Raw genomic sequence first — 15,387 nt, 5'->3', positions numbered from 1 at the left:
CGGGTTGTTCTGAGCAACAAGGTAACTGTTCCAATGGCCTAGTTGTGGTATCTGATTTCTCTTGTATGTGTGTGTCTCTTTCTCTCTCTTAATCTCTCTCTCTCTTTTTAATTTCTGTTGCAGTGCCTATGATAGGAAGCCCCCCTCTGGGTTCAAGCCATTAACACCTCCCACCACCCCCGTGTCACCACCGGCTCATCAGAATTCCCTGATTTCCCCACCGGTCACATCTTTGCCGACTTCGGCCCATGTCCCCACACCAGGGCCAGTGTCAGGGGTACCCCAGGCCCCTGCCCCTCACCCCCTTCATGAACCTCGACAGCAGCAGCAGGCGTTCGCTGTACCCAGGCCTCCTCATCAACCCATGCAGATGCCAAAGATGGTGCCCGAAAACCAGTACCCATCCGAACACAGGTAAGGAGGATCCCAGATATTGCTTTCCCGCCCTAGTCGCCCGCTTCGGCCCATGAAGATGGGTCAGCGAGGGTCGTTAGTCTTTATAAATGCTTAGCAAATAGAAATGACTACCTATCGCCAATGCCTTTCAGCCCTCCTAGAGAGGCAGCTAAGATCATACAGCGCTTTGCACACAGTAAGGGCTCAATAAATACTGTTGACTGAATCGTACTCATGGCAACTGCTTCGGTTACAGCTCCCTGATCTGAGGTACTTTAAACATTGCCTAATTCATCCATGCAACACGCTTAGGAAGCCGGTAGTGGAGAGGTGGTCGGCACTAGCAGCGTGGTGTAGTGGAAAGAGCACGGCCTGTGAGTCAGAAGGGCATGAATTCTAAGCCCGGCTCCACCGCTTGTCTGCTGTGTGACCTCAGACAAGTCACTTGACTTCTCTGGGCCTCACTTCCCCCATCTGGAAAATGGAGATTGAGACTGTGAGCCCTTAGTGGGACAGGGACTGACTGCATCCAACCTGATTAACTTGTATCTACCCCAGCGCTTAATATAGTGCCTGGCACATAGTAAGCGCTTAACAAATACCACAATTATTTCCGATATCATCATTGTTATTGGTATTATTATTATCATTATTATTAACCTGATTTGCTTGTATCCACTCCAGCGTTTACATCAGTGCCTGACACACAGTAAGCATTTAATAAATACCACAATTATTATTATCATTATTAGTGAGGAGACTGAGACAGAGAGGTTGATCTACCCAAGATTTGACAGTATAGGCCACCAAAGACATAGACTGTAGTCTCTCCTTTAGGGTTTTCATATTTTTTTACTTTTAGTTTAAGCTGGTATTATCATGTTCAGATCAATCAATGGTATTTGTTGAGCGCATACTATGTGCAGAGCACTGTTCTAAGCACTTGGAAGAGTACAGCACAAGAAAATTAGACCCGTTCCCTGCCCATAATGAGTTCATAGACTCATGAAAACTAGCCAGATGCGTTATAATTGCCTCTTTGAGATAAGTCACTGGGTTTTATGAAGTATCCTTCCTTTTTTATGGCATTTGTTAAGTACTTACTTTATGTCAGGCACTGTACTGAGTGCTGGGGTAGATACAGGCTAATCAGGTTGGACACAGTCCATGGCCCCCATTTTACAGATGAGGTAACCAAGCCACAGAGAAGTTTAGTGACTTGCCCAAGGTCAGACAGCAGACAGGTGGCAGAGCTGGGATTAGAACATAGGTATTTCTGACTCCCAGGCCTGTCCTCTATCTGTTAGCCACAGTGCTTCTCCGTCGTCCCCATTTTATCATTAGTACTCTTGTTGCGATATTCAATTTACCAGTAGAAGGGGAGACATTGCAAGATGGAGTTTCCTCCCTAGGATTTTACAAAGCCAAACCAGAGCTCTTGTACCTCATTCTCTTAAACCCTCTTTACTAGTGGTTTTTTTTTGGAACTTTGAATGTTCATGGCTTTAGTCTAAACAACTGTTGGCATTACTGGCCTTTGGGCATCCAAGAAATGGTAGGGGAACTGTGTCCATCGTTCAGAATCCCTGGCTGTCATTCACTGCCTCTCCCGCTCCAGTAAATGTGAAGGGGGTGGACCAGTTTCCTACTTAGAAATTTTCTCTCTGTAGTTTGTTTTTAGGTCAGACGCTGGAAGATTGTTTTCCTTTCTCCTTCCCACCCTGACGTAGGAAACTACTGTGAGGCAAACATTCCTTTTTCTTTGTCATAAAAGAATAACAAAGGATTAAATTTGGTTATTTTGCCCTTTTTAACTCCAGTTTACTTCTGGAGGGGAAAAAATATATATTTTCCCCGATCCTCCTGGAACTGTGGGTTGGGAGGAGTGTGCTTGGTGTGTAAGAGTGGTGACACACGCTCATTCTGTGTTTATCTAACCTTCTATAAAGGAAAATTACTTACTTAAACTGTCAAACCCTTTTACTGACATTTCCTCTTCGATAGCTGCTGTTTATCTTGGTGGTTTTTGTAAGCAGATGGCCTAGCTTCTTGAGCAGACCCTTACTTACTAAAAGCCCATCTCCTCCAGGAAGCCTTCCCTGAATACACTCTTTATTTCTCCACCCTATTTTCCCTCCCTATTGCCTCACCCATGCACTTAGTCCCATCCCCTAAACACTTAAGTACTCACCCCACTCCTACCTCCACAGCACTCATACTCCGTTGCTTCTCTTCCTATGACTGATTTTTATGTCTGTCTCCCCACTAGACTCCATAATAACAATAATGATAATAATAATAATAATGGCTTTGTGAAGCACTTACTGTATGCCAAACATTGTTTTAAGTGCTGGGCCAGTCCATCTACGTGGGCCAGTCTGTCTACAAACTTCATTCTGCTCTCCTAAATTATTAAGTGCTCTCTCTGCTCAAAGCAAGCGCCCAATAAATGCAACTGATTGATTACCTATATTCTGAGTCGTTTTACCTCAGAGACTGTGTTAATTAGTAGACATCTACATGGTGGTTCAGATTTAGCCAGCACCACAGGGTGCCTGACATTATTCTGGAGGTAAAGGCACGTTGTCAGGAATAGTTTGTTTCATTAGATCAGTAACATTTGCCAAGGGCTTCATGTAGATGCATAAAATCATCAGGAAGGACACACATAAATTTGCATCAGATTTACATGAGTTGGTGTGCATCCCGCCCTTTAACGATTTTTGCATTTCTCTCTTCTGTTTTATTTCCATCAAACCCCACTCTCGTCTCCCCAAATTCCCTACCCAAGAACCGTATTCAGACAGATGAGGCGAGAGGGTGTATAAAGAGATAAAAACTTAGTGAAAGTATGGGAGTCTATGAAGATTACAGGGAAGGTGCTGACCAAAAGATTTAAAAAGGAGGGAGTCTGGGGTGATCAGACTGAAGGGTTAGGAGGAGGTCTTGGAGCCGATGGAATCTGGAAAGAGGGGGCAAAGCGGAGGTGACTGTAGGTTGCTCCTACTGGACTTACCACTGCCTTCAGTAATTGGGGACCGGCCAGCCGTCATCCAACACGGAACGAACACATGGCGTGGCCTAGTGGATCCAGCACGGGCCTGGTAGTCAGAAGAACCTGGGTTCTAATCCTGGCCCTGCCACTTCTCTGCTGTGTGACCTTGGACAAGTCACTTCACTTGTCTGCGCCTCAATTACCTTATCTGTAAACTGGGGGAATAAGACTGTGAGTCCCATGTGGGACAGGGGCTGTGTGTCCAACATGATTATCTTGTACCTGCTATAGCGCTTAGTACAGTGCCTGGCACATAGTAAGCGCTCAACAATTACCATTTTTTTAAAAAAATCCTTCAAAGCCAACTTGGCCCGTCTCAGCAGCTCTAGCCATGTGACTTGAAATTACAAGGGCCATGGGAATAATGGCACCATTTTAGCCCCTTCTGGCTTGTTGCCAGAGGAATTTTTTTGTTTGTTTTTGCTCTGGGCTGGTAGAGCAGGTTCATTCATTCATTCATGACTTAGTGGATAGACCTAGGGGTCAGAAGGATCTGGGTTCTGATCCCACCTGTGTCACATGTCAGCTGTGTGACCTAGGACAAGTCACATCACTTCTCTGGGCCTCAGTTACCTCATCTGTAAAGTGGAGATTAAGACTGGGAGCCCCATGTGGGCCAGCAACTGTCCAACCTGATTAACTTGTATCTACCCCAGCACTCAGTGCTTGACACACACTCATTCATTCAATTTAATTGTATTTATTGAGCGCTTACTGTGCGCAAAGCACTATTCTAAGCTCTTGGGAGAGTAGAGTACAAGAACAAATAAACACATTCCCAGCCCACATTGTGCTTACATAGTAAGAGCTTAGCAAGTACCATAATTATTATTCATTCAGTTGTATTTATTGAGTGCTTACTGTGTGCAGAGCACAGTACCAAGCACTTGGGAGACTACAATAGAACAATAAACAGACACATTCCTTGCCCAGCAGGTGTCTGCTCCGTTCCTTACCCCCTGGTCTTTTTTGTTCCAAGCCTCCCAGTTGAGGCCCCCGGGCACGATGCCACGCATCCTCTTAGTTCCTGCTCTCGCCCCTCCATAAAATGAAGGCTGGTTTGCACCGGAGGTTGCAGCTCCCAGAGATGGTGGCTCTAAGCCCGAGCTGGATCCTAGCCCTGATTCCCTGCAGGGAGACGTCCTGGCCATTTTTTTTTCTTTTCCCCAAGATCATTAGCCTATTCTTAACCAACCAATTAGTCAGAATATCTCTGTAGGTTTGGAGAAATGAAAAGAGTTATGAAATGTCTGACCACCTATTGGAGGTCCTGATATTAGCTTCTATATCTCTGTCTATGCCACAGCCTATAAGTGGCATTATTAATCTTTCCAAATGGCTAGTATGTAATCAGAGCTAGAAATCAGCTCCAGTAAAACTGTTTCCTTCTGTTTCTGCCCTGTTTCCTTCTTCCCCCTCAGCCTGCTCCTCCCAGTGATACTCTCTATTAAAACCCTGGAAACCTCAAGAAAGAGAGGGTACATCGGAAAGGGGTGAATTTTGGTCCCCCTTTTTCCCACAGTGAAGAAATTGCTTGAGCAGAATTTATGCCTGTGACTCTGGGGCATAGCAGAACAAACATGTAACAAGCTACCACTATTCCCACTTTTTTTTTGGTATGCATTAAGCAGTTACTATGTGTCAGGCACTATATTAAACATCTTCAAAGCCCTAATAAGAATAATAATTATAGTATTTGTTAAGCGCTTACTATGTGACAAGCACTGTTCTGAGTAATAGTAATGTTGGTATTTGTTAAGCGCTTACTATGTGCAGAGCACTGTTCTAAGCACTGGGGTAGATACAGGGTCATCAGGTTGTCCCACGTGAGGCTCACAGTCTTCATCCCCATTTTACAGATGAGGTAACTGAGGCACAGAGAAGTGAAGTGACTTGCCCACAGCCACACAGCTGACAAGTGGCAGAGTCGAGATTTGAACCCATGACCTAAGTACTGGGATAGATGCAAGGTAATCAGGTTGGACACAGGCCCTGTCCCACATGGGACTCACAACCTCAATCCCCATTTTACAGATGAGGAAACTGAGGCCCCGAGAAGTCAAGTGATTTGCTCAAGGTCACACAGCAGAAAAGTGGCAGAGCTGGAATTAGAATCCATGACCTCCTGGCTCCCAGGCCTGTGCTCTATCCACTACGCCATGCTGCTTCTCACTAAAAATTCCTACTATAATCCCATCTCTTCTAAAAGGGGCCTTCCCTAGCTAACCCTCCGTTTCCCCACCTCATTCTTCCTCCCTCAGGCATCATCTGTGCTCTTGGCTCTGTACCCTCTAAACACCTGGATAATCACCCCATCTCCATGGCATTTAAGCACATATCCTTATACTTTCCCATTTCCCTATCTGTAATTTTCTTGGTCTGCTTCCCTCTGGACCATAAGCTCCTCATGAGCGTGTCTGCTGACTCTGTCATAACATACGCTCCCAAGCTCTTAGCACAGGGCTCTGCACACTGTAAGCGCTCAGTAAATCCCACTGGTTGATAGATTGACCAGCAAGCCTGCCTCCCCGAAGGCAGAATGTTGAGCTGTCTGGGGACTGCAAGCCTGGAGTTGCATTGTTCCCAAGGTTCATCGTCTCCTCCAAGAACTGTTTCCCCATTTAACATTTTTTTATGGTATTTGTTAAGAGCTTACTACGTGCCAGGCACTGTTCTAAGCACCAGGGCAGATACAAGGTATTTGAGTTGGACGCTGTCCCTCTCCCCCATAGGTGACGTGGCTCAGTGGAAAGAGCCCGGGCTTGGGAGTCAGAGGTCATGGGTTCGAATGCCTGCTCTGCCACTTGACGGCTGTGTGACTGTGGGCAAGTCACTTCACTTCTCTGTGCCTCAGTTATCTCATCTGTAAAATGGGGATTAAGACTGTGAGCCTCATGTGGGACAACCTCATTATACCCTGTATCTACCCCAGCACCTAGAACAGTGCTCTGCACATAGTAAGCGCTTAACAAGTACCAACATTATTATTATTATAGGGCTCACAGGCTTAATCACCATTTTACGGAAGAGGTACCTGTAAAGTCACAGAGAAGTTAAGCAACTTGCCCGGGGTCACCCAGCCGTCAAGTGGCAGAGCCAGGATTAGAACCCAAGTCCTTCTGACTCCCAGGCCCGTGCTCTAGCCACTAGACCATGGAATTCTGAATTTTCGCTAGCTCCCATTGGTCACAACATCTTCCTCTTTTTCTTTTGTGTCTCATCCTCTTTCCCTCTTAAATTGTGAGCCCCTAGTGGGATAGGAATAATGGGAAACGAACTCTATTGTATTGTACTCTCCCAAGCGCTCAGTAAAGTGCTCTGCATACAGTAAGTGCTCAGTATGACTGATGAAGGCTGTGTCTGAACCGCTTATCTATATCTACCTCAGAGCTCAACACAGCATCCACAGTACATAGTAAGCCATGAGCAGATACCACAATCAGTGATAATGATGATTGCGACATGTAGAAATCTGACATCTATTTTCTCCTAGAATTGGTCGAGAGAAGATCTCTAGGTTGATCTCTCAGGGCCTGAAAGGAGAAGTTGTTTTTCCTAAACTTTTCATGCACTACCATAGACTGGCATGGTAAAATTGGACCTCAGTAGGGCTGACAGGCCTTGGCAGAGGCCCCTAGAGAGCTGTTTTGAATTTTTAATTTAAGTGTATGCCCAACTGGCTGTCCAACAGAAAAAATAAGCATTAACAGAAACTCAAGCTGTAAAAATGCACAGGCCTGTATCAAACAATCAATCAATGGTATTTATTAAGCCCTTACCAGGCGGAGAGCACTGTACTGAGCGCTTGGGAGGGTACAATACAGCAGAGTTGGCAGACGCGTTCCCTGCCCACAACAACAACGGTCTAGAGGGGAAGAATAAATAACTTATAGTATATAATTTAAAGATATGGACACAAGTGCCGAGGAGTTGAGGGTGTATCCAGAAGTTACATATCCAAGTACCTAGACAATGGAGAAGGGAGAGGGTGCTGGGGAAAGGAGGGCTGGATCGGGGAAGACCTCTTGGAGGAGGTGTGTCCTTAATAATGCTTTGAAGGTTGGAAAGAGTGGAGGGGGAGGGAGTTCCGTGGGAGGGGCAGGGCATGGGAAAAGGGTCGGTGGCGAGATAGATGATATCGGGGCAGGGTGAGTAACCTGGAGCTAGAGGAGCAAAGTGTCCGGAGTGGGCTGTAGTAGGCGATCGGTGAGGTGAGGTGGGAGGGGGCGAGCCGACTGAGTGCTTTAAAGCCGATGGTAAGACGTTTGTCTTTGATGCAGAGGTGGATGGGCAACCACTGGAAGTTCGTGAGGAGCGGGGGACTGAACGTTGTTACAGAAAAATTAGTTGTGGGCAGGCAACGTGTCTACCAACTCCGTTGTATCTTACTCTCCCACATGCTCTTACAGTGCCCTGCACTAAGTGCTCGATGAATATGATTGATGAGTTGATTGATTATAAATGATCCAAGTAGGGTAGTGAAGTGTGGGCTGGAGTGGGGAGAGACAGGAGGCAGGGAGGTAGCAGAGAAGGCGGATACAGTAATCCAGCTGGGATAGGATAAGCGCATGGATCAGCGCGGTAGCAGGTGAGATAGAGAAGAAAGAGCAGATTGTAGCGATATGGTGAAGATAGAACCAATGGGATTTGGTGACAGATTGAATATATGGGTGGAATGAGAGCGATGAGTTGAGGACAAAGCCAAGGTTACAGGCTTGTGAGATAGAGTGGTGTTGTCTATGTAAATTTCCTAGAAAGTTGTACTCCAGGACATTTTTTTAAATCAAGGTATGGTATTTATCGAGCGCTTACAGTGTGCAGAGCAGTGTACTAAGCCAATACATCAGAGTCGGTAGACATATTCCCTGCCCACAATGAGTTTACAGTCTAGAGGAGGAGAAAGAGATTGTTAATGATCAGTTTTCCCATTTCTGGTTAATCCTTTCCATGACATTGGTCTTTATTCCATCTCGCTTCGGTTCTGGACTTCTTACTCCAGTTTGTCAAGATGATGCTATGTATTGTAATCCCTTTTACCTTGTAATCTTCGCACGGCGTCCGAATCTGACTTCTCTCTTCACTGCCCCCAACCCCCCCGTACAGCCTAATGAAAGTTTTAAATTATATTGGTTTCCCGGCAGACTTTGTGGATTCTATCACAGCTAGTCCATGAACCATTCATTACTTCATCTGGCACCCACCACAGTTGTGTATCCCTATAAGAGTTTCGTCAAACCCAAACTTTTCTCCTTCTCCCCGTGAGCGCTGTATTTACTGTGTGTGTATGTGTGTGTGTGTGTTGGCAGCCCTAACCAAAAAGGAAATACAGAAAAAGCATCTGACGGTTGCCCTGCGTTTTCATAACGTGAACCAAATGTTTGTAGCGTGGGTGGGTGAGTTCTTTGGAGAAAAGGCGCTATATAAATCTAACAAATAAATAAATAAATGGTTCTTTAAATAAACTGGCACCAAAAGAACTTTAATCTGTAGTTTATTGAATTCAGTAGTCCCGGGTTCCCCTGTTGCTTTCGGCGCTAGTTCGGCGCTCGAGTTCATTACGATGTGTCGTCTATCGGCATATTCATCCCCACGAATATGGGGAGGAAGGAGTTTATTAGGAACACAGCCATCCAATTAAAAGGGATTCCCGGCCTCAGTAAACAAGAACCATCTTTGTCATAGCTGCATTATGTACACAGCACATTCTAGGATACTTCAAAGGCTTGGAGGGGGAGGTTAAATGAAGGTCAGTATGCAGAGTGTAACAGATTTTTTTTTTTGAGGATGATGAGAGTTGAAATCCTTTTCTGATCTGCACAAATAGAAGCCATCGTAACATAAATCAACGTGGAACTCAGAAATCTGAAAGTCCTCCTGGATATGTTTTTCTTTATAATCCCCTCTTCCCTTTCCTCCTCTTTATCACTTTATCTTTCTCAGTCAGTTGAACGGTAGTATTCACTGAGGTCTTACTCCATGCAGAGCTCTGTACTGAGTTCTTGGGAGAGTACACTAGAGTAAGTGGACACGATTCTTGCCCTCCAGGAGTTTGGAATCGCTCAGTCAATGGTATTTGTTGAGCCCTTACTGTGTGCACAGCTCTGCACTAAGCACTTGGAAGAGTACAAAACAGCAGAGTTGGTAGACACGTTCCCTACCCACCAGAAGCATTCTATTTTACAGTGAATAATCTCATAATAAGCCCGTCAATGGGCAGGGACTGTCTCTATCTGTTGCCAATTTGTACGTTCCAAGTGCTTTAGTACAGTGCTCTGCACATAGTAAGTGCTCAATAAATACTATTGAATGAATAATCCTCCTCCCCATCCCCTCAAAACAATTACTGAACCTCACAAGCAACAGTGCCTACCTAGCGAATCAGAGGCCTCCGATCCATGGCGTAGTGGATAGAGCACAGGCCTGGGAGTCAGAAGGTCGTGGGTTCTAATCCCGGCTCTGCCACCTATTGCTGTGTGGCCTTGGGCAAGTCAATTCACTTCTCTGTGCCTCAGTTTCCTCATCTGTAAAATGGGGATTGAGAGGGTGAGCCCCACGCGGGACAGGGACTGTGTCCAACCCGATTTCCTTAAATACATCCACCCCAGTGCTTGGCACATAAGTGCTTAACAAATACCGCTCTTATTAATAATAATAATAATGGTATTATTAATAATGATAATAATAGTAATAAAAGCAAAACTAGCTGTTGCTGGTGTCCATCTGGAAGTGCCCCTTCCTGAAGAGGCAATTCCAACCCAACGCTCTAGAGTTTCAAGCTGGAAGGTGAGAGGGACACTAAAGCGGAAGTGGAGTAATCCAGTCTTGTCAGCTGCAAAAGCTCTCGTTACAAGGCTGAATGGTGCCAGCCCATCTCAGTGCCATCAAAAGAAACTGATTTATAGAGATCGCCTTTCAAGGTGTTAAGATGGTGAGAAGTTGTGTGTATGGGGGGAGCGGGGGATGTATTCATGTCCGTCCTAACTGTCATTCCTTTAAAGTGTCTATTTTCCCCTCCCCCACCATTTCCAAAATCCCTTCGAGCTGCCTTGCTGGCACGTTAAATGTCAAACCCGAACTCGAGTTTCAAATTCACGCTCCCTCAAAGGCTGTTAAATAGTGTCCTTAAATGGAGATGACTGTGGAAAGAATGGACGGGGTGAGGATCATGCTGGAGAGATCCTCTCCAGTTTCATTTATTCATTCATTCAATCATACTTACTGATCGCTTACTGTGTGCAGAGCACTGGACTAAGTGCTTGGAATGTGCAATTCGGGAACAGAGAGAGACAATCCTTGCCCAACAACATGCTCACAGTCTAAAGGGGGGAGACAGACAACAAAAACAATTTCCCCTCACCTCCTGCACCCCTGGGCCAGAGAAGCGCCGCCCCCTGCAACTCCCCACCCGGATGGATTCGAGCATTTTAGACCCCCACGTCTTCGGCCGAGAAGCGCGTCCCGATCTCTCTGTCGGGTGCCAGGGTGTGGGCTGACCTGATGAATCTAAGAGTTTCAGACTTTTAATCCAAGTGTTAGAGAAAAGATCAGTGGCCATTTTGGTATCCACAGATTTAGGGAATCAAGATCAAAGCAAGAAATCTGGTCCAGTAAAATGGGGTTCAATCTCCCTTTTCTGCCCTGTTTCCTCCTTCCCCCTTAGCCTAGTCCTCCCAGTGATACTCTTTATTAAAACCCCGGAAACATCGAGAAAGAGAGGGTGCGTCGGAAAGGGATGAATTTTGGTCCCCCTTTCTCCCACTCTGAAGAAATTGCTAGAGCAGAATTTATGCCCGTGACCATAAGCAGAACAAACATATGATAGACCATCACTCTTCTCATTTCTTTTTTTTTTTTTTTTTTTGGTATTTGCATCTGTGGCAGAAACACACACTATACTATCGTGGGACTTTTCTTTCTTGTTTCTAAAAAAAAGCTTCAGCACAATTACTGTAGTTGGAATTCACCCTCCAAATGACTACCTGCCTCTTATACTATATATCCGAAAATATACGTACACATTATCCTCCGGGAGGCAAACTATCGGAGTATAACTCCCAGACTCCAGCCTTCTCATTCTCCCACCTGCTATCCACCCGAGCCTGACAGATGGGTATGAGTAGGTAGAAAAATTTAAGGGCCCAGGCCTGGAACTATTGCTCACTCAGTGAGATCACAGTTGGCTCACATCTGTGTTAGGAGACTGTTTTGGAACAGCGGCACAATTAATGATCCCATTTGACCTTGGCGGAGTAGGGCTTTTTTTGCTAGCCGCTGGTGACCATTCTGGGAGTGTGACCTCAAGTCAGATTTTCTTTGCTATTTAAAAAACTGGGCATGAGCTTACTGAAACTCACTGGGTGACTCTCCGTCTAGCAATCGATAATAATGTTGGTATTTGTTAAGTGCTTACTATGTGCCAAGCACTGTTCTAAGCGCTGGGGGAGATTCAAGGTAATCAGGTTGTCCCACGTAGGGCTCACAGTCTTCATCCCCATTTTACAGATGAGGTAACTCAGGCACAGAGAAATTAAATGACTTGCCCAAGGTCACACAGCTGACAAGCGGCAGAACTGGGATTAGAACCCTTGGCCTCTGACTCCCAAGCCTTGTCTCTTTCCACTGAGCCACGCTGCTTCTCAACGATGGCATTTATAAGTACTACTAATAATAATGATGGTATTTGTTAAGTGCTTACTATGTGCTGAGCATTGTTCTAAGCACTGGGGTAGATACAAGGTATTCAGATTGTCCCACTTGGGGCTCACAGTCTTAATCCCCATTTTACAGATGAGATAATTGAGGTACAGACAAGTGAAGTGGCTTGCCCAAGGTCACACAGCAGACAAGTTTAGGCCGTGGGCCCGTTATTGAGCAGGGATTGTCTCTACCTCTAACCAAACTGTACATTCCAAGCGCTTAGTACAGTGCTCTGCACATAGTACTCAATAAATACTATTAAATGAGTGAACAAGTAGCAGAACTGGTATTAGAACCCACATCCTCTAACTCCCAACCCCATGCTCTTTCCACTAAGCCATGCTGAGCACTTACTGTGTGCAAAGCACTGTACTAAGCACTGGAGAGAGTATAATATAACAGAGTTGTTGACATGTTCCCTGCCCAAAAGGAGCTCACTATCTAGAGAGTGACAGTGTACTCGTAAAATGGTGAAGGGCAATTGGTTTTGAATTTTCCCTTGTCTTGTGGAATTTGTTTTGTCACTCTCTGTTCACAGTTATCAATTTGTACATACACTGGATTCCATTTACTGTCATCCTTTGGTTCAAAGATAATACTGTCTGTGAAATTCACCTATGGATGTCAGGGTCCCTGGAAAGGTGAAGGTAGGCACCAGAGAGAAGCAGCGTGGCCTAGTGGATAGAGCACGGGCCTGGGACCCAGACGAACCTGGGTTCGAATCCCAGCTCTGCCCCTTGGCTGCTGTGTGACCTTGGACAAGTCACTTCACTTCTCTGTGCCTCGGTTCCCTCATCTGTAAAATGGGGATTAAGATTGTGAGCCTCATGTAAGCTCAATGTCTGCAGGGAATGTGTCTGTGATAAGGACTATGACATAGTCAGTGCCCAACCTGCTTAGCTTATATCTACCTCAGCATTTTAGTACAGTGGCAGGCACCTGGTAAACACTTAAAAATACCATCTAAAAAAAAACCCCCACGATCACACACTGTACACACATAAAGACACATTTTTCAGTTTGCCTCTCCTGGTGCTGATTTTGCTTCTGATTCCTTTAGCAGTAGTAGTATTTTATTCAGCGCTTAGTGTGTGTGAAGCACTGTATTAAGTGTATTAAGTGCTGAAAAAGAGAAGTCAGGTGGGAATTTGACACAGACCCTGTCCCTCGAGGGGTTCCCATTCTGTGTCTCCTGATCCTTACCTTGCTTCTGCTTCCAAGGAGCAGCTCCTTTCTTTATCACTTTGCACCATTCCGGTCTGCTGGTCTGCATTGCCCAGACTTACTCCCTTTATTGATCCCCTGTCCCAGCACTTATGTATATATCTCTGTTTCCCTCTCTCGACTGTAAGCTCGTTGTGGGCAGGGAATGTGTCTGTTATATCGTTCTGTTGTACTCTCCTAAGCGCTTAGTATAGTGCTCTGCCCATGGTAAGACCTCAATAAATACAATTGATATGTCTGACTGGTCTGTCTGGATAACTGACTCCCGCTTTTCAACTGGGTTGCAACATTAGCTGAAGATTTTGCTCTGTTGTATCTGTAAAATGTTTCCTCTGTCCTCTTTGCTTTTGGTAACCCAATTTTGGCTCTCCATACGGCAGCTGTTTGGTAACCTGCTGTTTATTATCCTCCCATATCCCATCCAGCACAGCTGTGTTGAGTTGAGCCTAGCTTCAGTGTTAGGAGTCTGACTTCGTTTTAGGACTTTGTTCTGTGTGATCCTGTCATGATATTTGATATTGAGTGTATTTCCCGTAAGTGATCGTTGATGAAACTGCTCAAGGAGCCCGATGGGGCTTCTGTGATGAGACCAGATCTCACAGCCCTAGCAGTTCATTCAATCGTGTTTATTGAGCGCTTACTATGTGCAGAGCTGTGTTCTAAGCGCTTGGGAAAGTACAATAGAACAATAAACAGACACATTCCCTGCCAGCACTGCAGCTCATAGAACTTTAGTTTACCGTGGAGCCAAATAGCATATTGCTGGTTCGGTTTGACGGTCTCCCAGAGGATATGCTGACCTTCTTGATTCAATTTTCTTCTTTATTGTAGCATCATTGTTCATAAAAACTCCACACCATTGCCTTTAAAGCAGTCCATCACCTTGCCCCCTCCTAGCTCACCTTGCTTCTCTCCTTCCACAACCCAGCCCGCACACTTTGCTCCTCTGGTTCTAAACTTCTCACTGTGCCTCGATCTCTCCTGTCTCGCTGCCGACCCCTGGCCCACGTCCTGCCTCTAGCCTGAAACACCCTCCCTCCTCAAATCCGACAGTCACTCTCCCCCCTTCATAGCCTTACTGAAGGCACATCTCCTCCAAGACGCCTTCCCAGACTAAGCGCTACTTTTCCTCGTCTCCCATTCCCTTCTACATCGCCCTGACTTGCTTCCTTTGCTCTTCCCCGCTCCCAGCCCCACAGCACTTATCTGTAATTTTCTTTATTTGTATTGATGTCTGTCTCCCTTCAACAGACTTGTCCAAGGTCACACAGGGAATATGACTGTTTATTGTTGTATTGTACTCTCCCAAGACTTAATACAGTGCTCTACCCACAGTAAGTGCTCAATGAATATGATTGAATGAATTAATTAATTATCATGAGCAGGGTTGATGTACACATGTTTTTTCTTTTGCAGAACATGGCAACACTCACCCTCTGGCCTGAGTTTTGCCTATTCCTGCCTTGGAATAACTGTATAAATTTGCTCTGTGTGAAACAAACTTCCATGTGAAGTTAATTAAAAGGAAAGCTCACTCTTGCCAAACCCAGATCATTTTTTTCTCTCTGTCTGAATGATTCAGGGTTCAAGTTTCACTTTGGAAGAGGGAACCAGTATTGGGAAATAATTCATGCTACCAATCTATATATTGCTCTACATCTTTTACCTGTTTATTTCATTGGATTTCTCCAACTGGGAGGGTTCCAGACACCATCGCCTGCTCTTTTGGATTCCATTTCTGTATGCAGAGAGTTTCCAGTACTCTACCAGTCTCGGCTATGGGAGAGAAAGTCAAGCAGAGGGATCCCCATTCCATTCCTAGCTTGGGCAGGGGCTAGCGAGTGGAAGGCCATCTGCTATAAGTCAAAACTCCCCCATGCTGGGCAGCTACGACATGGGAGAGAGTCGAGGGTGGAGTTGACTGCACGGAAGGAGGCAGTGGTCAACCGCTTCCGTATTTTGACCAAGAAAACTGTATGGATCCACTACCAGAACGATTGCAGATGGAGAGCGAG

The 15,387-nt window shown here is 45.5% G+C and overlaps 1 protein-coding gene across 6 annotated transcripts in view; it reads left to right on the top strand.

Moving 5' to 3' along the window:
- ETV5 (ETS variant transcription factor 5) overlaps positions 1–15,387 on the top strand; it is a 96,683-nt gene that overhangs the window by 42,394 nt on the left and 38,902 nt on the right. For all 6 annotated transcript variants that reach the window (XM_029068351.2, XM_029068358.1, XM_039913017.1 and 3 more), the window contains one exon: positions 124–414. In XM_029068351.2, coding sequence (XP_028924184.1) covers positions 124–414 — 291 coding nt within the window. The remainder of the gene's footprint in view (positions 1–123; positions 415–15,387) is intronic.

The sequence above is a fragment of the Ornithorhynchus anatinus genome, chromosome 1 (genome assembly GCF_004115215.2).
Source record: "Ornithorhynchus anatinus isolate Pmale09 chromosome 1, mOrnAna1.pri.v4, whole genome shotgun sequence".
Taxonomy (NCBI): Eukaryota; Metazoa; Chordata; class Mammalia; order Monotremata; family Ornithorhynchidae; genus Ornithorhynchus; species Ornithorhynchus anatinus.
The sequence above is the reverse complement of the archived record's forward strand: the minus strand, read 5'-3'. Positions and strand labels throughout refer to the sequence as shown.